Genomic DNA, 23,219 nt, shown 5'->3' with positions numbered 1-23,219 from the left:
AAGCCTTTAAGACCCCAGACACTATACTTTTTGATAGCTGGGCACCATCAGCTTTCTTCGCCACATTTGCTTATGCACCCATTTGAGACAGTAAATCTTAATGGAAGCCAGCAGCCTCATCTTTCTCCGAAGAAGCTGGTGGGTTTAAGCCACTGACCTTGGGTTAGTAGATGAATGGTAAACCCAGTGTGTCACAAAGGTTCCCCAAATATCCTGTAAGGGTATGTAATTTCTTGTGTGTGTATGTAAAACAAACAAATAGGAGCACATACGGCCTTTTGCAAATGACAATAATGCCACATCTCCTATTAAGACCGACCAATGGTTGTATTCAGCACCAACTTAATAATAATAATATTTGGAGAAGGAAGCTACTGCTAAATGGATATATCCATAAAAGAAAATCCAACTCTCAAAAGGGCTAAAATAATGGATTCAGTAAATATGTATTCCTATCTATTGTATGCAGGCATAGCAGGCACTACAACTGCATGTGGCTAAAGCAAACTCCCTGAATTCATGAAGTTTCCATTCAACAAATAAGATAGGAATTGCCAAGGATGCTGTGCTGGACCACCCAGAGCTCACCTTCAGAATAAAAACCAGTGAACTGTATATCTGGGGTGGATTTTAAGGTATGTGAATGATAATTTTTTTTATAAATAAAAACTGGAAAAAAGTTAAGACTAAAAAGATACAATAAAGGCAACCTAGAAGTTCTTTGTGACCTTTGGTGAGATTAAAAAGCAAGAATCATCAAAGAAAAGTCTGATACATTGAATAAAAAAAAAGTAGTCAAAAGATATCATAGGGAAATGAAAATACAAGTTACAGATTGGGAAAAATATTTCTTATAAGGAATTTTGTATACTTTACATATATATCTTATACATAAGGAATTTCAAAGTACATTTCTTATAAGGAATTTATATTTAGAATATAAAATGAACTCTCTCTTTTTAAAAGAACTATCTTTTGAAAATAAAAATACAGTTAAAAAAAAAAGGGACCCAAGATCAGAACAGAGAACTCATTGCAGAAAAGCCATGGATGGCAATAAATGCATGAAAGGTTCTCAACATCATTAGTCATCCAGGAAATGCAAATGAAAACCACACAGAGAAACCACATACCACATTCTCATAGGATGGTTCAGCTTTTTTAAACTGACCATATTCTTTTTTTAACAACCACTGCTGAAGAGGTATAACAACTGGAACTCTCATACAGGGTTGGCAAACAAAAACTCAGTGTCATGGGGGTCCATTCGCAGTCAGAGTGACCATACAGGCCACGGGGGAGTTGCACCTGTGTGTTTCTCGACTGTGAATCCTTAAGGGAATAGAAAGTCTCATCTTTCTCCTGGGGAGTAGCTTGAGGTAGATAGCCCAATGCATAACTCATTACCCTACCAGGGCTCAGGCAACCACTTAAGAAAACAATTTGGTAATTTCTTATAAAGTTAAACATACACTTAGCACATGACCTAACAATCCTACTCATAGGTATTTATTTATTATACAAAGTAAATGAAAACATAGATCTGTATAAGCATGTTCATAGCAGAGGTATTCACAACTCTGAGACAGGTACATCAACTGGTAAGCAAACAAACTGGGCACGGACAAACAATGGGATTCAGCTCAGCTATACAAAAGAATGAACTACTGATGCCCACAACAAGAGAAAAAATGTCAAACTCTATGTGAATGTGCCAGATATAAAATCTCCCACACTGTATCATCCCTTTTATATGAACAGGGAAAAACATAAAAACCCTTCTCTCACTCATTCCATTTGTATGCAAAAGGAAAAACTATAAAAATAGGAACCAGATCAGAGGTTGCCAGGGACTGGGGTGGGGCTGGGTTGAGTGCACTTGGGCACTAGAGAAAGTCTAAGGGTGAAGAAAATGTTAGATATCGTGACTGTGGTGACTGCTACACAACTGAACATAACTACAAAATTTAATTAAACTGTACACATAGAAAGAATAAATTTTATTGTATATAAATAATACCTTAACATTCGAACGTTACTCTTTAAGGCCCTTGTCTGATAGGTCAGGAGAAAGACAGGGCCCTCTACTCCAACCGAGTTAGTCTCAGAAACCCACGGGCAGGTCTACTCTGTCCTACAAGGCCGCTAGGAGTTGGGATGGACTGCGTGACAGTGAGCGAGATAAGATCTAATAGCTACTATGCTCTAGGGTCTATAGATTCTAAAATATCTGGGGGGGGGGGGGCAATGGGTGAAAGATCGGCAATGTTTGAATAATTATTAAAGATAGAAAAGAGGGGACTTATATTGTTGTTTGTATGCTTTTGTTTTGAAATATTTTAAATGTTCAGTAAAACTTAAGATTAATCGGACTTTGAGTGGAAAACTGGTGGGAAGAAAGTCAAAGTGTGAAGAAACTTTACCTGGAAGAAAAGAAAACGGACTGCAACAACAGGAAGGCTGGACGCCAGGCGAGAAGGTGGGTGGTACAGACAGTCTTGCGGGGGTTCAAAAATAGAAAGACAGCACTCAAGTTCACAGACTCCAAAGCCAAATGACCCAGGTTCAAAACTAAGCATCATGGCTTCCTAGTTCTAAACTCTGAGAAGATCACTCTCCTTGTTATAGAATGGTCATAAAAAACGGTACCTACCTCATGGCATTAAGACAGAAATTAATAAATCAACCCACAGAGAGTAATTTCAACGTACCTAAGCTGATGGCACAGTGGGTCCTCAGGCTGCAAGGTAAGTAGTTTGAAACCAGCAGCTGCACTGCAGGAAAACGATGAGGCTATCTGCTCCTGTCAAAAGTTCCAGGCTCAGCAGCCCCCAGAGGCAGCTCTGCCCTGTCCTATTGGGCTGCTAGGAGTCAGAATTAACTTGACAGCAGTGAGAAGCTCTGGATGCTAACCATGGGGTGGGCAGTTCAGGCCTACCAGCTGCTGTGTGGGAGAAAGCTAAGGCTGTCTGCGTCTCTAAAGAGCTACAGCCTCGGGAACTACCTAGAGCCGTGGTTCTCAACCTTCCCAATGCTGGGACCCTTTCATACAGTTCCTCATGGGGTGGGGACCCCCAACCATACAATTATTTTTGTTGCTACTTCATCACTGTCATTTTGCTACTGTTAGGAATCGGGCGACCCCTGTGAAAGGGTCGCTCGACCCCCAAAGGGGTTACAACCCACAGGTTGAGACTGCTGATCTAGAGGGTCACTATGAGTTAGAATAAATTCAATGATGGTGAGATTAAGTTAAATATTAGGTGTTGTTATTGTAATAATGAATGTAAAATTCACATAATCTGTGGTCACACAGTTTGATAAATTATATGGCTCTTTTCCGTGTGTGCATGCGTGTGTGTGTTTCTGTACAAATGGACACGGTGGGGACAGAAGATAGAACCCAAACTAAAATCCATAGATTTGATCATATAAAGATGGCATAATTCTGCCCAATATGACTTTCAACTGATTCCTAAAAAGGGATCTCATTTTCTCTTGTCTTTGAAAATTTCTAGGCCAGCAGTCTCAACCTGTGGGTCACGACCCCTTTGGGGGTCAAACGACCCTTTCACAGGGGTTGCCCGATTTATAACAGTAGCAAAATTATGGTTGTGAAGTAGCAAGGAAAATAATTTTATGGTTTGGAGTCACCACAACATGAGGAACTGCATTAAAGGGTCACAGCATTAGGAAGGTTGAGAACCACTGCTCTAGGCTCTCTGTAACACAGGCAACAAATTCCCTTACCCTGCAGCATTTGGCACATCTCAAATCAGTTTTGAGAGCCTTCGTTCCATTTATCAGGCATCTTCTATAGTCCACGCTCTTTCCTGTTTCTAGTCTTATGGTGAATTTCTAAATGATGAAAACTTTGAAAGATTGAGGCCTTACCCATCAGTTGGCCTTTAAAATCCTATAGGCCTATCTTTGAAAAACAAAAAAGCACCCAGTACCTCCCTTCTCTGTGCCCACGAATGAAAGCTAAAGGGAATAAATACAGTGGTCACCTCTATTTTCCCTTTTTCAAAAAATTCAAATCTTCTGCTCCCCAAGGATCCTCCTTCCTTCTTTCATTGAAAGGAAGTACTGTCTTCCTCAAAATAGGCTCTGAAACAAAAATTTGCCTAATTTCATTTCAACCTAAACATCTGAAAGGAAAATGGTGGCATAAAAAACAGAGGCCCTTCAAGCACTCCCTGAATGCAAGAACACTTTGTTCTATTAAACTGGTATTCCATGATGCTCACCTTCCTGACACGATCGCTGAAGATAAGCAAATGCTTGAAGGTGAACAAGCGGCCATCTAGCTCAGAAGCAACAAAGCCCACTTGGAAGAAGCACACCAGCCTGTATGATCACGAGGTGTCGAAGGGATGAGGTATCAGGCATCAAAGAGCAAAAAATCATATCATTGTAGAATGAGGGGGAGTCCATCTGTAGGCAACTGGACACCCCCTTACATAAGGGTTGTGGGGAGGAGACAAGCCAGTCAGGGTGTGATGTAGCAACGATGAAACATACAACTTTCCTCGAGTTCTTAAAGGCTTCCTCCCCACCCACTATCGTGATCTCAATTCTACCTTACAAATCCGGCTAGACCAGAGGATGTACACTGGTACAGATAGGAACTGGAAACACAGGGAATCCAGGGCAGATCAACCCTTCAGGACCAGTGGTGAGAGTGGCGATACCGGGAGGTGGAAGGAAGGTGGGTAGAAATGGGGAAACGATGACAAGGATCTACATATAACCTCCTCCCTGGGGGACGGACAATAGAAAAGTGGGTGAAGGGAGACTTTGGACAGTGTGATATGACAAAATAATAATAATTTATAAGTTATCAAGGGCTCATGGGGGAGAGGGGAAAATGAGGCTCAAGTAGAAAGAAAATGTTTTGAGAATGATGATGGCAACAAAAGTACAAATGTGTTTGACACAATGGATGGATATATGGATTGTAATAAGAGTTGTATGAGCCCCAATGAAATGATTTTAAAAAAATGAACAAAAATGAAAACCAAGTTTTTGTTTCTGACACTTTTTATTTACTGTTAATTTCTAATACTGCCAAAATCTAAACATTAGTGCCTTACATACAAAGGATTAGAGTGAAGAAAAGGCAATCTGATTCCTTCAAATATGTTGATACGTATTCTAAACAGCGAAAGTTAAGACATCGATTCAGTAAACCAAGTTCCTGGACATTACTACCTAATAATTATGCTAAACAGTAGGGAAAGTATGCCGGTTTCTTTCAGAAGTATGTTCAATACTCTTAATATTCAGTTGGCTCAGCTATTTTGGTTGCCTTTAAAAGCTACTTAGTTTTATATGATAGCAAAACTGCATTACTGGTGGTATTTCTAAACAAAATCAAATTTCATAAACAGAAAATGAAATTGGGAAACCCCAAAACACATGCAAAGGGAAAAGAGCCTCTTCAGACTATGGGAAGGCACCTACCTCATGTACTAGAGCAAGGGAAGTCTGCTTGAAACTTCGCCCTCTACTGGCCATCAATCTATTCAACGGTTTGCCATCTTTACCCTGATACATCGAGACATCATAACAAAACAACATACCACCTTGAAACAAAAATAGGAAACATAAAAAATGTTTATGATAAAAATTCATTACATTCTCAAGAATACAGACTTAATCTATCTGAAGAGGGAGATTTAGTAATTTAATGAGAATTTGCTGAGCAAATTATGGTTTTTGACTACTGGTCTATAAGGAAAGACAGAAGAGATACCTAAAAGTTATTTTATTTAAAATATCTTATTTATAAATTAGTAAGTTTATGAATTAGTCATAAGTGTATTATTTGTTTGCAAATAAATTGAAAATAGATAAATGAACAGATTTATGGCTGTTATAAATGCTCATTTAAAATTTTATGAGCAGTTACCTCTAGAGTTTATAGTGCTTTTAAAAATTAAATAAAAATGCTTGAGCATATTCATCTTCATAAATTCTCAGTAACAAGGTTCTTCTGGTTTCTCCACACACGTGATTAAAGGGTGAAGCTGAAACCACCCAAAGGAAGGACCTAGCTCTCCCAAATCCACTCAGGACTCCTGAGACTGCATCTGAATCCTTGCAACCACATATATTCATCCTCCCTCTTCTCGTCTTTCCGTCTACTTCTCCTTCTTGCCCTCACTCTGGTTGGCTAGGTGCCAACTGAGATTCCAGCTTCAACCCACCCTCAAAGAGAGCGGAAAACAATGGCAGTCAGGCCAGTGCAGTAGAATGACAGGGTAATTTTGGAAACTACCTGGGGAATTCTGACACATCCAGAACTTCTGTGACTGTGGATTTGCCTGTTTCTTCTTTCAGTTCTGTAAATTTCTGGCTTATATATTTTTAAGCTATATTATTGAGTGTCCATTAATTAGTCATGTTCTGACTGAAATGGCTTTATCTTCATAGAATGCTGCCTTCATTTCGAGCTTCTTCAGGTGTCTGGTACTTTTTTGTTGAATGTTGGACATGAAAAAAACCATAGAGGCTCTAATGAGTTTCTCCTCTCCTCTGTTAAGCAGGTGAAGTGGAGGTCTGATCATCTCAATTTAATCAGGAAGTGAGCTGGCTCAGGCTTGAGCCCTGGTGGTGTAGCTGTAATTAAGCACTTGGTGGTAAGTACTCACCCACTCACTGCTCTGCCAGAGAAAAAAATGTGCCAGTCTGGTTCTGGCAACCTTTGAAACCTATGGGGCTGCTCTACTCTGCCCCACAGTGGTGCGAATGGGTTGGAATCAACTCAATGACAACCGACCTTGGTTTGGGTTTACAGTGCCAGTAAATGGCAGCACAGACCTGGTCCACCCCTTTCCTTAAGACATGCTTCCTCTAGCATTTTCAAGGATGGTCTAGGAAGTCCTGAGGGGTTGTGGGAAATCTGGGTGGTTTCAGTTTAGCGCTTTAGTTTCCCATCTGATAGACTTTCAACATTTAGCCAATATCTTGGAGAAACAAGCTGTGCATTTGAGGCTCCTCAAGTCCAGAGTAGCATCACTCCAGCATCCCGCTAATGCTGAGACCTCTGTGGTTTATCACCTCTCACACCAGCATCCTGCCAAGTCAAGCCCCCATTTTCAGCCTGCAGCAATGGCCAGAATTCATCGTACACCCAGGTGGAAGCAGCTGTGGAGCTCCACGATCAATTTCTCATATGTGTGCTCTGTTTCCAGGGCCCCGCTCCTAGCTCTTCTCTGTTTCCTAAGGACCACATGACTGAAGGAGATTGTCAAATCTGCCAGAAGCAAGGAGTCTACTCATTGGCCTTCTGTGAGGGCTCAACGTTAGGAAAACGTTTTATGCTGAAAGGTCTCTACTTTGTCACTCTGTATAATCATTAAAAGTGCTGCTGCATTTCCTGTTCGCCAGCAAGTCTCTGCCTGTGGCAATCCCCAGTCCGTAGTCTGTGATGGGATTCACTAAATGTTCTTTTTTTAAAAAAGGAATTTTCTCCCTGTTCTGGAATTTTAGTCCCTTTATTCATCATGCCTTCCGATGTCTTTTCAAATGGGATTTTTAAATTTCTGTAACTTATACAGCTTTGTCTAGTTGTGTTCTTGCCATGGCTTTTTCTGTCTTGGAAGGAGAAGTTGAGTCATCATATTAAAAACCTGCACTTTGATACTACCCACTCACCTGCAAGGCCAGGTTTCAATCCTGGTTGTTTGTTGGTTTCATACATTTTCAACATAAAATTAGGGATTCCTGCAATGGTCTTTCCCTGATCTGCACGGACGCCTCCTCTTAAAGCCGAGTGGTACACCCCGCGGGGCATATTCACCATTTCTTGCTTCACAAGTGACGTAAAAAATTCCTCCAAAGCTGTAGGGGATAAAAGTAAATAAACCCAAGGGAAACTTTCATTCTTAACCTGTAGAGAAAAAACGTGGCTATATTCCAGAGTGATATAACAAGGCAAACATGAATCTCGCAATTTCATACCTTCATCATCTTTTTTGAGTCTTTCCCAAATCAGAACATGGCACCTTAATCACTGACACTTAAAATTCTAGGAGTCTTTTTTAATTCGCCCCCTTCCCCTCACCCATCACTCTCACTCACTAGCAAGTCCTTCTAGATCAGTGGTTCTCAACCTTCCTAATGCCACGACTCTTTAATACAGTTCCTCATGTTGTGGTGACCCCCAACCACAACATTATTTTCGTTATTACTTCCTAACTGTAATTTTGCTATTGTTATGAACCAGGTGACCCTGTGAGCGGGTTGTTCGACCCCCAAAGGGGGTCTCTGGACAAGTGGAATATGCAAACATCAGTCTCTATAACCCTGAGACCAAAAGAACTATCTCAACACACAGGTTGAGAACCGCTGTTCTAGATCTACCTTCAAATACATCCTCATTCCATCCATCTCCTACTTGGCTAGTCATCATCCTCCCTCACTCTCACTGCAGAACAAACCAGTGTCTCCCTGTCATTGCGGGGTGGCCATCCCTAGAACCTATCCTCTACCCCAAAGCCAGAACATTAGCTGGCTCCCCAAAATCTTCCAAGAGTTTTTCACTGTATATAGAAGAACCTCAAACTTCTGACTGTGTGCTGGCCTGTGGTCCAGGATCACAGTCTGGGGGAGGCTATGCTATGTCACTTGGCATAACCGAGTGCACACAAAGATAGTGTCCCATAGCCTACTTGGGTGAGTAGTAACTGCTCTTTAAAAAGCTCCCAAGGGAACCGATTACAAGGAACTATGTGACCTCCTCCCTGGGGGACAGACAACCGAAAAGTGGATGAAGGGAGACGTCGGACAGGGCAAGATATGACAAAATACCCATTTATAAACTATCAAGGGCTCATGAGGGAGGGGGGAGCGGGGAAGGAGGGGAAAAATGAGGACCTAATGTCGAGGGTTTAAGTGGAGAGAAAATGTTTTGAGAATGATATAAAAATGCGCTTTACACAATTGATGTGTGTATGGATTGCGATAACAGTTGTATGAGCCCCTAATAAAATGTTAAAAAAACAAACAAGCAAACAAATAAAATAAAATAAAAAGCTCCCAAATGACCATCTAACAGGCAACATTTGTTTCTCCCTGTCCAGAGGGAGGAGGAGGAAGGAAAACTGCATATGCAGGCAAACAATGAATCCAGTAGGCTAGACCACGGGTTGGCAAACTGCGGCTCTTGAGCCGTAGGTAGCTTTCAGTACATACCTGTGGCTCTGAAGTAAAACGGAACAATTTTAAAAGCAATGGTAATTCCAGTTATTTGTAAAAATAAATGTATGGCTCTTTAATCATTTTTAAATTGTTGTGAGGGATAGGAGAGGCTCTTGGCATCTCAAAAGTTTGCCAATCTCTGGACAAGTGGAATATGCAAACATCCGTCTCTATGACCCTGAGACCAGAAGAACTATCTAGTGCCCAGCTACTCTGAAAGGGTAGCTTCACTTCACATTAGTAGGTCATGGATAGAGTGGGAGAAACACATGGAACAAAATTCAAAATCACTTTTAAAAGGTCAGGTTTATTTATCAAATAGAGACTGGAAGAACACCCAAGACAATGTTACTTAGTCACCCTTCAAGTCATCCAATTGGCTCAATGTTCAGCCAAATGATAGACAGGTCTACAAAGGGAACAAATCAGTACAGACACATTAGAATAATCAACCATGAGATCAAGGGGTCAGCATTTGCCCAAGGACAAGGTTCAGAAGTATTTTAAAAAGTAGACAAAAGACAGGTGTGTGTGTGTGATGGGTGGGGGAGTGGGGGGTGGGGGTGGGAAGAGAAGTGCTTGAAAAAGGGAAAATTGGAACAGGAATCAAAGGGAGAAAGAGGAATAAGTGATGCTAATATTGAGGGCACGGCAATCAAGGAGATCAAGCAAAATGTGTATGAATTGTTGAATGGAAAACTGATCTGCTCGGAAAACCTTCACCCAGTTCACAATATTACGTAAAGAAAACAAAGCACAACCCCCTATAGCACTGCTCTGATGCACACTGGGTGACTGGGTTTTGGAACCAATGTTCATTTTAGTAGCCAAAAAGGGAAAACCAAGATGAATGAATAAACAAAATGTGGTGTATGTATACCTATAAACAGGATCTTACTCAGCCATCGAGGAAACTGATGTACTTCATGATAAGTAAAACTAGCCAGACACAAAAGAAAGCCTCCTGCATGGTACCACTTAGATGCAGTATGTGTGCTGTTGTTGGGGGGCTGTTGAGTGGATTCAGACTCACATGAATACCAACTATAACTAATTAGTGGTTACCAGGGGGGAATAAAAGGTGAAAGGGGAGATTTTTTGCTTAGAATGCATTGAATATGTGTTAAAGGTAGTGGGATAGTTTGGAAAGACAGTGAGACTGGAGGTACAACTTAAGAATGAAGAAAATGTTGAAGAAGGTAGTCAACATCACTGAAGTATACATGTGGAAACAATGAAATAGTTAAGGTCCTTACATATATCATTATAATAAAAATGAAACAACAAATTTCTGACTTCATCCAGGCCTTTGATGATCAAGTCCTTGACTCCCCCTCTGGCCCTGTCTTCTACCACCCTCTTTCCTTGTTAGCGATGGTCGAGCCATATTTCTGGATCACCTTCTCTTCATTGCTTAAAACTCAAATCGATCACATCTAAATCAGGCCCACTGTGCTTGCCCTCCCGCCCGGTGGGACACACTCACTCCAGCTTTCCACGCACTCGGGCTTTGTTCTCTGGTTCTTTTCAGAGGGAATTCCATGACTCTCCATCACTCAGCAGCGCTATTAGTATAAGCTATAAAAACTGAAATGTTAGTTTATCGTTTCCTTGCTCATATTCTTCCTAATTGAGCCCAAGGTCTCTATTGCATGCTATTTCACTTGTTACCGGAAAACAAAGGAACCTACACATGTATATAGATTAGGCAGAGGATTTGGGGATAGGTGTGTTTACTTTTACTGCAAATATAGCCATGAATTTGGTGGTGTATACAAGAAGCAAAATAATAAAAACTTCTTAGATATCATCAAGGTTCCTCAGGGTCTGGATGGCTGTCCTTAGAATTTAGGAGCATGGTTTTGAAGGAGAGCAAAGGCAATGGGCAAAACATCCTGGGGGAATGGCAAGAGGGTCATGTCTGAGCTCGTCCTGCTACAGAAGGGAAGAGAGACCAACTTCACATCTGTCCAAGGACTATTCCTATGAGGTAGCCGTCCGACATGACACGCAACAGTCGATTTCTCTGCTGGGTCCGACAATCTGCTGCAAGGGCCACAAGAACTCACAGACAACATTCACAATTATGAGCTGTGTATTAGGGAAGTTAACAGGTCACCACAAGTCAGGTTCAGAAAGAACATGAACAAACAGTCCTTTTACTGGAGGGCCTTTTCTCAGTCCTTCCAGCAGGCATGTGTCTCCCTGGTCCTTCGCCTCTCAACCATGCGACCCCTTGACCTCTACCCTGCTGCAGGAAGTGTTGCAAAGCTGCTATATTGTTGTTGTTGTTGTTGGGTACCATCATCGCAACGCAATGCACAACAGAATGAAACACAGCCCGATCCTGCGCCATCCTCCCAATTGCTCCTAAGCCTGAGCTGACTGATGCAGCGTTGGTCCAGCACATTGAGGGCCTTCCTCTTTGTCACTGCCTCTTCCCTTTACCAACATGATGTCCTTCTCCAGGGACTGATCTCTCCTGACAATATATCCAAAGTATGTACGACACAATCTTGCCAACCTTGTCTCCTCCTAAGGTGCATTCTGGCCTTACTTCTTTCAATACAGATCGGTTTGTCCTTATAGCAGTCCACGATACTGTCAATATTCTTCTCCAGCACAATTCGAATGCATTCATTCTTCTCTGGTCTTCCTTATTCAATGTCCAACTTTCACATGCATATGATGCAATGAGAATATCATGGCTTGGGTCAGGCACACCTTAGTCCTCAAAGTAATATTCTTGCTCTTCTATACTCTAAAGAGGTCTTGTGAAGCAAATTTACCTAATGTGTCTTTTGACCTCTTGACTGCTTCTTCTATAAGCATTGATTGTGGATCCATGCAAGGCAAAAATCCTTGACAATTTCAACCTTTTCTTCATTTATCATGATGTTACCTATTGATCCAGTTGTGAGAATTGTGGCCTTCTTTACACTGAGTTGTAATCCATACTGAAGGCTACAATAATTGATCTTCAGCAGCAAGTGCTTCAAGTCCTCGGCACTTTTGGCACACAAGGTTTTGTCATCTGCATACTGAAGGTTGTTAATAAGCCTTCCTCCAATCTTGAGGCAACACTCTTCTTCATATAATCCAGCTTCTTTGATGATTTGCTCAGCATAGAGATTCCTGATGCACACCTTTTTTTACTTTAAACCATACAGCATTCCCTTGTTCGGTTCATACAACTTCCTTTTGATATGTGCACAAGTTACGAATAAACACAGTGAAGTATTCTGGAATTCCCATTCTTCTTAAGGTTATCCACAGTTTATTATGGTCCACACGGTAGAATGCCTTTGCATAGTCAATGAAACACAAGTAAAAATATTTCTGGGATTCTCTGCTTTGAGCCAAGATCCGTCTGACATCAGCGCAGACGCCCCTAGTTACACATCCTGTACCACTCACCATTTTGCCTAAAGAATTGTCCAAAATTGCAAGTCGAGGCTTGAATTTTTTCCTTGAGTTCTTGCTGACCATGTTCCTCCCTTTTCGTTTTCTTACTCTGTGTCCTTTCACATTTCGGTATATTTGGCTTTGTCTTCTCGAACTGCCCTTTGAAATGTCCCATTCTACTGGATTTCATCGTTTCTTCCATTTGCCTTAGCTGCTCGATAATTCACAGCAAATTTCAGAGCCTCTTCTGATATCCACTTAGATATTTTCTTTCTTTCCTGTCTTTAGAATGACCTTTCGATTTCTTCATGAAGACGGTCTTTGATGTCCTCCCACACAGCGCATCCAGTCTCCTTTCACTAGTGTTCAATGTGTCATGTCTGTGCTGGAGATGTTCTAGAAATTCAGGAGGGACAGACTCATGGTCGTGTTTTGACTCGTGCAGGTTTGTTTTCATTTTATCCAGCTTGAGCCTGAAGTGACGTTGGAGAGATTGATGGTCTGTGCCACATTCGGCCCCTGGTCTGGTGTTAGCTGCTGATCTGGATTAGGCTTCTCCATCGGGTCTTCCCACAGATGGTGTCAATTTTATTTCTGCGTATTCCATCTGGGGAAGTCCACTGTATAAAGGTATCCGCTGTGCACAAGTCGTTGTGTGTTTCAAAATTCTATCACGCGATAGAAAACTGCTATTTTGCAGATAATTGCTCAAAGGGAACCCCACAATGCAAGCCACCCTCCTGCCCAAAGTTCAAACGGGTTAGGAAGGAAGGAGGAATGGAAACAGTTAACACGAGGAGAAATTGCGATAAGTAATGCTATCTGGTGGGGATTACAATTAATGACATGAAACTACGTTTGTATAAATTGTGGGATGGAAAACTGTAAACTTCATCCAATTCACAATTAAAAAGAAAGTTTTAAAATAAAAAAGAAGAGACAGGAATGTGGGGCCAGAAGACACAAGATGCCCAAGAAATGACTTGATAAAAGGCTGGTTTATATTTAAGTGTCATTTCCCCATGTGCCACTAGAGGCTGCCCAATGCAGAAGCAGAACCAACAGACACAAAAACTAAAGAAATCATGTGGACTAGCAAGAGAAAAAAGGAAGCCAATGCATGTGCCTCTTAAATTTAGGGGTGAAAACCCAGGTCCCTCTAACTAAATTCAAATTTCATTCTAAGTAGATATAAAAGTCTCCTTAAAAACAACCACGATTAAGTTAAAAGCAGCAAGTATGCTCTGGAGGATCTTCTGCCATTTGCCCAGTTTTGCTCTTCCGACAAAGAACCCTCGAGCTGCGGCTGGGCTTCTCCACTTCATAGCCCTATGACACCTGTGGAGGGTGTTTGGCACTTGCCCCTCCACGCCCCCACCCCTCACTCTTCCTTCATCCTGTTCTGTGCCTTAAGGTGTGCATCCACATGGAAGATGCTGGTAGGAGCCCGGAGGGTGGAAGCAGTAAAGGTTGGGAATGCATTCTCGACATGGCACCAGGATTACGGCAGGCCCCCTGCATCCTTCTTCTGAAGGCCATGACCCCCTTCTCACTCCCTGCCATGGAGCCACTGCTAACTCACAGCGACCCCTGTGGGTTTCCCGAGACTGTAACTGGTTAAAGGAATAGGAATCCCAGTCTTTCTCCTGAGGAGCTGCTGGTGGTTTCAAACTGCTGACCATGTGGATTGGAGCTCAACACTGAACCACTATAGCATCAGGATTCCATACAACCCTCTTAGACAATCCTATCTTGTGATACAGATATTCTCTCTTATTCTGGTAAATGTTCCCTCTCTTTGCCCCTTTAGGCCAAAGGAAATCAACTACTCTGGGTTGATTCACAAGTCCCTCTGAAATTCCCTTAACTTGATAAACACAATTGCACACAGTCCCTTTATGAAATTCTTCTCAGTGACTCCCTCGAATATGTCCTCCTGTGCTGTCAGGAACCTGACATTATGTGAATGGAAGGCATGCAATTGTCGGCCATATACTCCACTTCCTGCGTACATATGTGCATAGGCATAAATGCTTCAAGCTGGGCGTGAGCATATTCTGTTCAAAGTTCATTCATTAATCATCTGTATGTAAGATTAGCGGGCCCATGGTGATGAAAAAAATTTGAATGATCTTTTCATTTAGTTTATATAATCAAGAACCATTATTTGAGTCTTCGGCTCAAATAATGGCTCTTGATTATATAAACTAAATGATTGCCACTGCACATTTTGTCACTGAGATGGTTATTTGAACTAATTTTCTAGTTCAATTTTACCCATCTAATTTCTCTTTCGCTCCCCACCCCACCCCTCTTAGTGGTAGTTTTTCAGCCCTTACAACTTCACGCCATCCCTATGGAACAGAGGATGCACTCAGCTGTTCAGTTTAAAAGGACGTACTTAAGATTAAAGTACTATGTACTTGTATATGTTACATAAGAACACAGTTTATCAGATGGGTAACATCGTTGAAGAATGCCAGCTTCCTTGCCACTCAAGAGTGGAAGCGGTCACCTGGGAGAACCGAGGGAGCAGTAAGTGGCAGCAGTTTGAGATAGCAATAGCCGGGAACTGAAAGGTCGACATCCTTCTCATCACCCTCATCCTCTTCATCCAGCTCATCAGATACCGGGGTTTCTGGTCTGATCTGAAACAATCACAAGTGATGCAGTGAGAGAAAGGTCTTGTTTGCGTCAAAACTGAAAAACTGAGTTAGCCTCCACGACGGGATAATGTCAAAAAAATCATAATAATTAAAAAAAACACCTGGTTGTTTACTAGATTAACTGGTAAGCTCTCATAATCTCAGTCAATGCATAATTGCAGTTCCTTGTGCAGAACAAATCATAATACAGTAAGAAAATCTCCCTAAACCAGTGTAAGCAATGATTATTACAGAAAACTAATACCATTTTACACCATGAGACAATAAAATGCAAACACTGACACATCCAATATATTACACTTCCGTGGCCTATAATTAAATATTTGCCTTGTCTGACTAGTTCAGGCTTTCCTTTGTTTATTTTTTAAATTTGTGACACTAGCCCACATCTCTACGCCAAATCTTAAAATGCCTCCAATAGAACATGTAGGAGGGTCAGGGAGGGGGAGGATGCTTAAGATGAGTTTTCTTTTTTGTTAAGACTCGGCGGTTTGTTGCTATGGAATATAAAACACTGACCATATTTTACTGTCATCTTTGCAATCTGAAAGACTTGGTGATGGTTTGGTGATTACTTTGTTTGAACCAATAGTTAAAAAAAAAAAAAGAAGGAAGATTACCACTACTGTAGTTTCCACATGATATAACTGTTTATTAATTTTTAATACTTTCAATGACACATCATCATAATGCTCACATGGAAACAATCAAGCATTAGGGGAGGAAATCAAAATATATAAAAGTAGTTGCTATAACCATAAAGTGCCAGAACCTAGTCATTACCATTAGCCTGTCTCCCGGAGTTATTTTTAGAAATAATGAACAATTCTTGCAGACTGCCTTCTTCATAGGCCCCCAAAGTACTATTCCATCGAGGAACTGCCCTGAGTCAGGATTCTTGCAGGGGATAAAAGACAACAGAGAAGACATGCTTCTCTTAAGTATAATAAGCTCCACTCCAATGAAGCCTTTCAACCCTAACTAGTGTTCTCTTCAGTTCTTCAGTAGTCAAGGGAGGGTAAAAACCTCCTGACTACCTGAGAGCTCTCCAAGCTCAGACTTAATTCTAGTTCATTCTTAAGGACCTATTTCTCGAGGGCTGAGCTAGCCATAATTACAGAGCTAACAATCAGGATGTCTCCCTGATACGGCATGACAGCATTTGTTGACATCAATGCACACCAGAGAGACGATTTGCAAACCTTTGAAAAATGTTTAGGTTCTGACAAACGGAATTGCCAAATGCCCTTGGTCAGAGAACTTACATGGAACTTAACAGGTTTACCTTTATCAAGGGTTGTATTCATGATTCAAACCAGTTCTAGTTGCCTAAAAATGTCCTGAACAAGATGTTGGCCCTAGACCACTTTGCTATGTGTTCTGAGTTGTTACACAAACTAAAAGTAGTTTGTGAACAGCCTCCCGGAGGAGACAAGGCAGTGCTCTTGGCTTGAATACATATCAGCTGGAGACTAGACAGGCTACTAGTATCGGTGCACCCCAACACACTGTGAAGCCCAGCCCAGCCCAACACAGTGCTGGGAAACTCTGTCACATGGCACACTCATAGGTGACAGGAGACTTGGGGAGGTGTTGTGCAGAGGGAAGTACTTTGGCCAGGGTGCAAATGCAGAGGGCTAAGAAGAGAATGTGGACACTGAGGGTAGAAATGTAAAGTAGCTTTACCACCTCAAAAAAAAAAGCTTGACCAAAAAAAGAGGAAATATAGTTACCCTACAGCAAAGCAGTACCACTCACAGGTATCCAAGGGAAATAAAAATATATACACACTTGCACACAAATGCTCATAGAAGCATTTTCCATAGTTGCCCCAAAGTGAAAGCAACTCGAATGCCTTGACAAAATGTGGTCTGTCCATAAAATGGAGTATTACTTAATCATATCAACTATTGATATATGCCAAAGTATAAACGAGCCTTGTAAATTTATTCTACGTAAAAAAAAAAGGCAGTCTGAAAGAATCTGGTAATATTCAATTTATGTGAAATGTCAAAAAGAAAAACGACAAATTGAAATAGAGGGACTTCCGGAAAGATGTCGATGGTGTAACACATACCAGAGGGACTCTGCAGAATTCAGCCCAGGAGAGTTACTTAGAGGGAAATTCAACACTGCTGGAACACAGGAGGAGCATCATAAAGATATGTAGGCACAGACCCACAAGGTTTTGAGGGGCTGAGGGCTTTTGGCTTACCTCAGTGGAAGCTGGCTGGGGCTTGACCTTAGCCCTGCCACTGTCTCTGCTGGAGCAGGGACCATTTGGGGCCCGTAAAGGGGCTTAATCTCAGCACAGCCACAGTTTGCGGACACCTGCCTTTGGGCAGGGACTAAACCCTTGCAGCTCCATGGGCAGGGATTGGGGCTCAGCTACATTGTTACTTTTGTTTCTCTCTCTTCCTAATGACCCCCACAGTCTTGGAGAGCTGCACAGGGGTTTTTTTCTCAATACAGCCACAGCTTGCCACTACCGTCTCGAGCACAGACGAAACCTTTGCAGCTCCAAAGAAAGGGATTGGGACTCAGCTAAATTGTTACTTTTGTTGCCCTCTCGTCTCTATATCCCCCCACAATCTCAGCGGGCATACATTTAAATTTTTTCTCTCCTCTTTGTCTCTTTCTTGTTCTCTCACACTCCAGTGCTGACCTCAAGACCACTCCCCTTAGCCTAGGGCAATTATGCCTGTGCCACACACAGCTAGGTGAGCTCCACCCTGTGCAACCAGCTTCTTACCAGGGAATTCCTGCCTGTGTGCCTGGGGGTCTAAGGCAGCTCGGCCAACACTAGTCAATGTTCGAAGCTGCTGCAGGAACCTCTGCAACACCAAAGCAGGCAACCCATCAGCCTTCTGGGGCACTCCCCTGAGAGGGAAGCCACAGGAGGATAAAGTGGTAGGTTAATTCCATAGTGAAATTAGCTGTAGGCAGTTCAAAGCATGACTACAGGTCTCCCAGAGAGAGCCAGTGCTCTTCAACTCCCTGGAAAATGGCACCTGACTCCTCTACAACAACACAATGCAAACAGCCATCAGCCCCAACGACCTCAATGAATAAACAGAAGAAACAAAAGGAAATGGCATAAGTATGTCCTGAACATAACAACATGCATAGAAGCAGCAGACATTGAGCTGCCACAGAAAGAAATTTTCAGAATGCTGTTTGGAGTCATAAAGGATATGAGGGAAATAATATAGAAAAAGGATGAAATGATAGAAGAGATAAAGGCCATACACCAAAGGGAAATACAGGAGCTTAGGGAGGAGATAACAAGAACCAGAAGCAGGAACACAGACCTCGAGAATTGACTGGAGGAAGCAGTGACTTGGAGAACAGCCAAGCAGACTTTTGCAAACAAAAATCTAATAAGATCATCAGAGAAGTTGAAAAAAACCTAAGAGCTATGTCTTATGCTATGCAGTGGAAAAACATTAGAATTATTGGCTTACCCGAGGAAGACAGAACAAAGAAGTCATCGGCAACAATAGTGAGAGAATTCTTGGAGAAAAACTTCCCCAACTTAATGAATGGAAACCAGGAAACCAATCAGGAGGCTGAAAGAACACCAGCTAGACCAAATCCCAAGAGGAAGTCACCAAAGCACATAATAGTTAAAATATCCAACTTTGAGGAAAAGGAGAAAATCACGAGAGCAGCTAGGGAAAAACAAGCAATCACATATAAAGGCTCCCAAATATGAATATGCTCAGACCTATCAGCAGAAACTGTGAAGAAGAGGAGAGAGTGGAGTAACATATTCCAAAAATTAAAGGAAAACAACACAAACCCAAGAATATTCTACGCAGCCAAATTATCGATCAAGATAGATGGAGAAGTAAGTCTTCCCAGACAAGGAAAAACTCAATACGTTAGCAGAAACACAGCCCTACAAAAGATCCTTGTCAACCCAGTATGGGCAGAAGAACAACACTCACCAAGCATAAATAAGACACCACCACATAGAACAACCTCACAAAGAGGGCAACAAAGAAAAAACAGACCCCAAGATAGCACTGGTTTAAAAATGGAAAGAGGGGCAGACCTCTCCGGTAACAGCTCGAGGCGGACCGGGGCCGCCAGCTGGGTCGGAGCGGAGCGGCGTCAGGATGGATGAAGACCTGCTGACCACCCTCAAGATTCTCATCATCGGCGAGAGTGGGGTGGGCAAGTCCAGCCTGCTGTTGAGGTTCACAGATGATACTTTTGATCCTGAACTTGCAGCAACAATAGGTGTTGACTTTAAGCTGAAAACAATTTCAGGGAATGGAAATAAAGCCAAACTTGCAATATGGGATACTGCCGGTCAAGAAAGGTTCAGAACATTAACTCCCAGCTATTATAGAGGTGCACAGGGTGTTATATTAGTGTATGATGTTACAAGAAGAGACACCTTTGTTAAACTGGATAATTGGCTAAATGAATTGGAAACATACTGCACAAGAAATGACATAGTCAACATGCTCGTTGGAAATAAGATTGATAAGGAAAATCGTGAAGTTGATAGAAATGAAGGTCTGAAATTTGCCTGCAAGCATTCCATGTTGTTTATAGAGACAAGTGCAAAAACCTGTGACGGTGTACAGTGTGCCTTTGAGGAACTGGTGGAAAAGATCACCCAGACCCCTGGACTGTGGGAGAGTGAGAACCAGAATAAAGGAGTGAAGCTGTCACACAGAGAAGAAGACCAGGGTGGAGGAGCGTGTGGCAGCTACTGCGCTCTGCTATAAACTCTGGGGACGCATTTGATCACATAATGACATCCTTCCTATACATAAACTCTCCAACTGCTCTTTTAGGGACCTTGTAGTTTGCACATAATTTGTTTGCATCATGACAGTAAATAGTTGCAGGAAATTCCACTCATTGGCTTTCCCAGGTAATGTTATGGTAAGCATGCACAGTTTGCAGTCTCTATTTTTTTAAAAAAATGTAACATAAAATAGGTGTCCCTTTAGAAGTACATTTGATTTTATGATTTACATTTATCATGTAATGTTAAAAAAATCCATTTATTTTAGTATAAGTTGATACAAGGTCTGCTTTTGATCTCCTTTTTGCTTGAATTTTCCTATTGATTACTGAATTACTTGGAACCTGGGCCTCCCAGGCCCACAGGGAGCTCAACATCTATCCTCAAACCTGGCACATCTTCTTTCCGGTATAACAAGGAGCATGATTCCACAGCTTTTCTAGGATGTTGGCGGACAGATTCTCTCTTAGTATAAAGAAAACTTCTGTTCACGAAGAGTAGCCCTGGCCAACTTATAATTAAATCTCTTTTTGTTCTGATGATGCCTTTAAAGTAGCATTGAGTTGTTAAGGGAGTTTGGTCTTTTAATAAACTCGAGTGGGTAACTCCGCTTCACTCGAGCATTTGTTCTGTGACATGTACAGTGGACTCAGGGCCCTTTGGTCTGTGGCAATTGGCAGTGACAGTAAAGATTTCCCCCATTTTGGTTCGTTAGGACGTGGGTAGCGTATTTATGATAACTCATGCAATTCTTACGAATTTTAAAACCAACTCCCCTTTTTCATAAACGTTGGTAGTGTTTGTCCAAGTACCTCAATTATAACGTGTATAATGTTTATGAATATCTGTATCTTATGGCTTCTGTAAATGGCTAGTTGATACTCACAAACCTCTCTCTGTATTTTGAGGTGTGGGAGGAGGAAAACCAGAACAAAACACTAAAGGGCAGTTTGAGAATGGCATATTGCTCCCGGATTCTGATGTGTGTGCGGAAAATACTGCTGCAGTGAAAAATCTTGATAATTTACTGTAACAGGTAGCCAATAGTGTATACCCAAACCAACTTGTACAGACTAATAAATCTTTTCCACAGTAAAAAAAAAAAAAAAAAAAAGAATGGAAAGAAGTCAAGAATGATACACACACACACACACACAACACACTAATGATAAAGGAAAGTAGAAAAACACCCAACACAAAGGGTATAAGATGACATCACAGAGTCCACGAACTGGGAAAACATCTTTAGCAATGACACATCAGACAAAGGCCTTATTACTGAAATCTACAATACTCTACTAGCTTCCAAAGAGAAAAAAACGAATTGTCCACTGAGGAGGTGGGCAAAGGACCTAAACAGAAGTTTCACAGGGGCAGAAATCCGAATGACCAATAAGCATATACGAAAATGCTCCCGATCTTTAGCCATAAGAGAAATGCAAATTAAAACAACAATGAGGTACCACCTAACAACCTCAAAGATAGTCCAATTCAAAAAATCAGAAAGCAACAAATGTTGGAGGGGCTGTGGGGAGACAGGAAATCTCATCCACTGCTAGTGGACCTGTAAGTATGTACAGCCACTATGGAAATCGATCTGGCGATATCCAAAACAGATGGAAATTGAGTTACCATATGACCCAGCAATCCCCCTACAGGGAAAATATCCAGAAGAGGCAAGAAACAAACCAAGGATAGACACCTGTGCTCCAATGTTCATTACAGCACAGTTCACAATTGCAAGGAGTTGGAAACAACCCAAATTTCCATCAACTGATGAGTGGATTAAAAAGCTGTGGTATATACATACAATGGAATACTACGCATAGCTGAAAAGCAGTGATGAATGTATGAAGCACATCACTACATGGGAAGAACTGGAGGAAATCATGCTAAGTGAAGTAAGTCGAGCACAAAAGGACAAGTACAACATGAGTCCACTGAGGTAAGCTTTAAAAAAAAATGCAAAAGGTGCATAAGGAAAAGGCTACTGTATACAAACATTCCTGGGTTGAGGACCAGGTAACATGGCATGGACCAGACCAAATACCAGCATACATATAGTAGACAAGTAAAAAGGAGGTGGGTAAAGGAAAAAATAATAAAAATACAAAGGAAATGGGTAGCAGGGGCACAAAGCACTAACCCACCCAAGTGGAGGGTATTGTTTATATCTCCATGGGGAAAGAAGGACCAGACTTCAACCCAGTGCTCCAAGATGTGAAGGCAACATGCCAAGATAGGGAACCAGTGGAGAGGTCTGGGGGCATGGCCCCAATCCCAAGTACTACACGGATACCTGCCCCTCCCCGCAGAAGAATTTATTTCAAAGGACAGCATTGAATCTGCAGCTCCAGGAGAGGGACATATCTGACAGGAGCACACGGGAACAGATGAAGGGGGAGGAGGAGAGAGTGGAGCACATCCCGGCCCACCAGACCATGAGGAAGATGTTCCCAATTAGAGCAGCCAGTCAACAGAGAGGACCACATGGCCGGCCCCATTATGAGACATGACTCACTGACCCATAGCCCTACAGGGGCCAACACCTAAGACACAGTGTGGGAACTGCTCCCAATCTGATCCCGCCACACTGAGGCAAAACACTAAGGGGGTGCAACCTAAAAGAAAGGGAATGGAGGTCCCAGGGAATGCTGAAGGTGGACTTTGGAGCCAGGGCATGGTGCCCCAACAGACTGGATTGGAAAACACCCCTAAATGCCAACAAACCATCCTTGAACAAGCTTTTTTTTGGTTGTGTTTTGTTTTGTTTTTTGGTCATTGTTTTGTTGTGGTGGTGGTTTTGCTGTCTTGTTTTTGTGCATGTTATTATCTCCGCAGGTCTGTCTAAATAAGATAGGCTGGATGAACAATCTGGAGGAGAAAAGAACGGGACCGACAGTTCCAGGCAGACATGGGAGAGAAGGAGGTGGGGGGAAAAGTAGTGGTGTTAAAAAACCCAGGGACAAAGGAATAACAAGTGATCCAAATTGGTGGTGAGGTGGGTGTGGGAGGCTTGGTAGGGCATGATAAAGGGTAATGTAACCAAGAGGAATTGCTGAAACCCAGGTGGGGACTGAGCAAGATACTGGGACAGGAGGAAAGTCAAAGGAAATAGAAGAAAGAGGTGGGAGGCAAAGGGCATTTATAGAGGTCTAGATAAAGACATGTACATA

General features: G+C 42.0%; 2 protein-coding genes across 4 annotated transcripts in view; one reads left to right on the top strand and one right to left on the bottom strand.

Moving 5' to 3' along the window:
* The window catches only part of FOCAD (focadhesin), a 262,779-nt gene that overhangs the window by 90,427 nt on the left and 149,133 nt on the right, over positions 1-23,219 (bottom strand). For all 3 annotated transcript variants that reach the window (XM_004706558.2, XM_045289109.1, XM_045289110.1), the window contains 3 exons: positions 15,128-15,260; positions 7,663-7,848; positions 5,467-5,588 (listed from right to left, as the gene is read on the bottom strand). In XM_004706558.2, the coding sequence (XP_004706615.1) occupies positions 5,467-5,588; positions 7,663-7,848; positions 15,128-15,260 (441 nt within the window). The remainder of the gene's footprint in view (positions 1-5,466; positions 5,589-7,662; positions 7,849-15,127; positions 15,261-23,219) is intronic.
* Positions 19,377-20,020, top strand: LOC101644784 (ras-related protein Rab-18-like). Its single transcript, XM_004706556.2, has one exon. It carries the CDS (start codon positions 19,400-19,402, stop codon positions 20,018-20,020), a length of 621 nt encoding a protein of 206 aa, XP_004706613.1. The 5' UTR covers positions 19,377-19,399.

The sequence above is a fragment of the Echinops telfairi genome, unplaced genomic scaffold (genome assembly GCF_000313985.2).
Source record: "Echinops telfairi isolate 266 unplaced genomic scaffold, ASM31398v2 ScPeMD7_25;HRSCAF=90, whole genome shotgun sequence".
NCBI lineage: Eukaryota > Metazoa > Chordata > Mammalia > Afrosoricida > Tenrecidae > Echinops > Echinops telfairi.
This window is presented reverse-complemented; position numbering and strand designations above follow the sequence as displayed.

What these genes read in the sequence shown, in the direction of transcription:
- LOC101644784 (XM_004706556.2), top strand. Translation starts at nt 19,400, where the DNA reads ATGGATGAAGACCTGCTGACCACCCTCAAGATTCTCATCATCGGCGAG.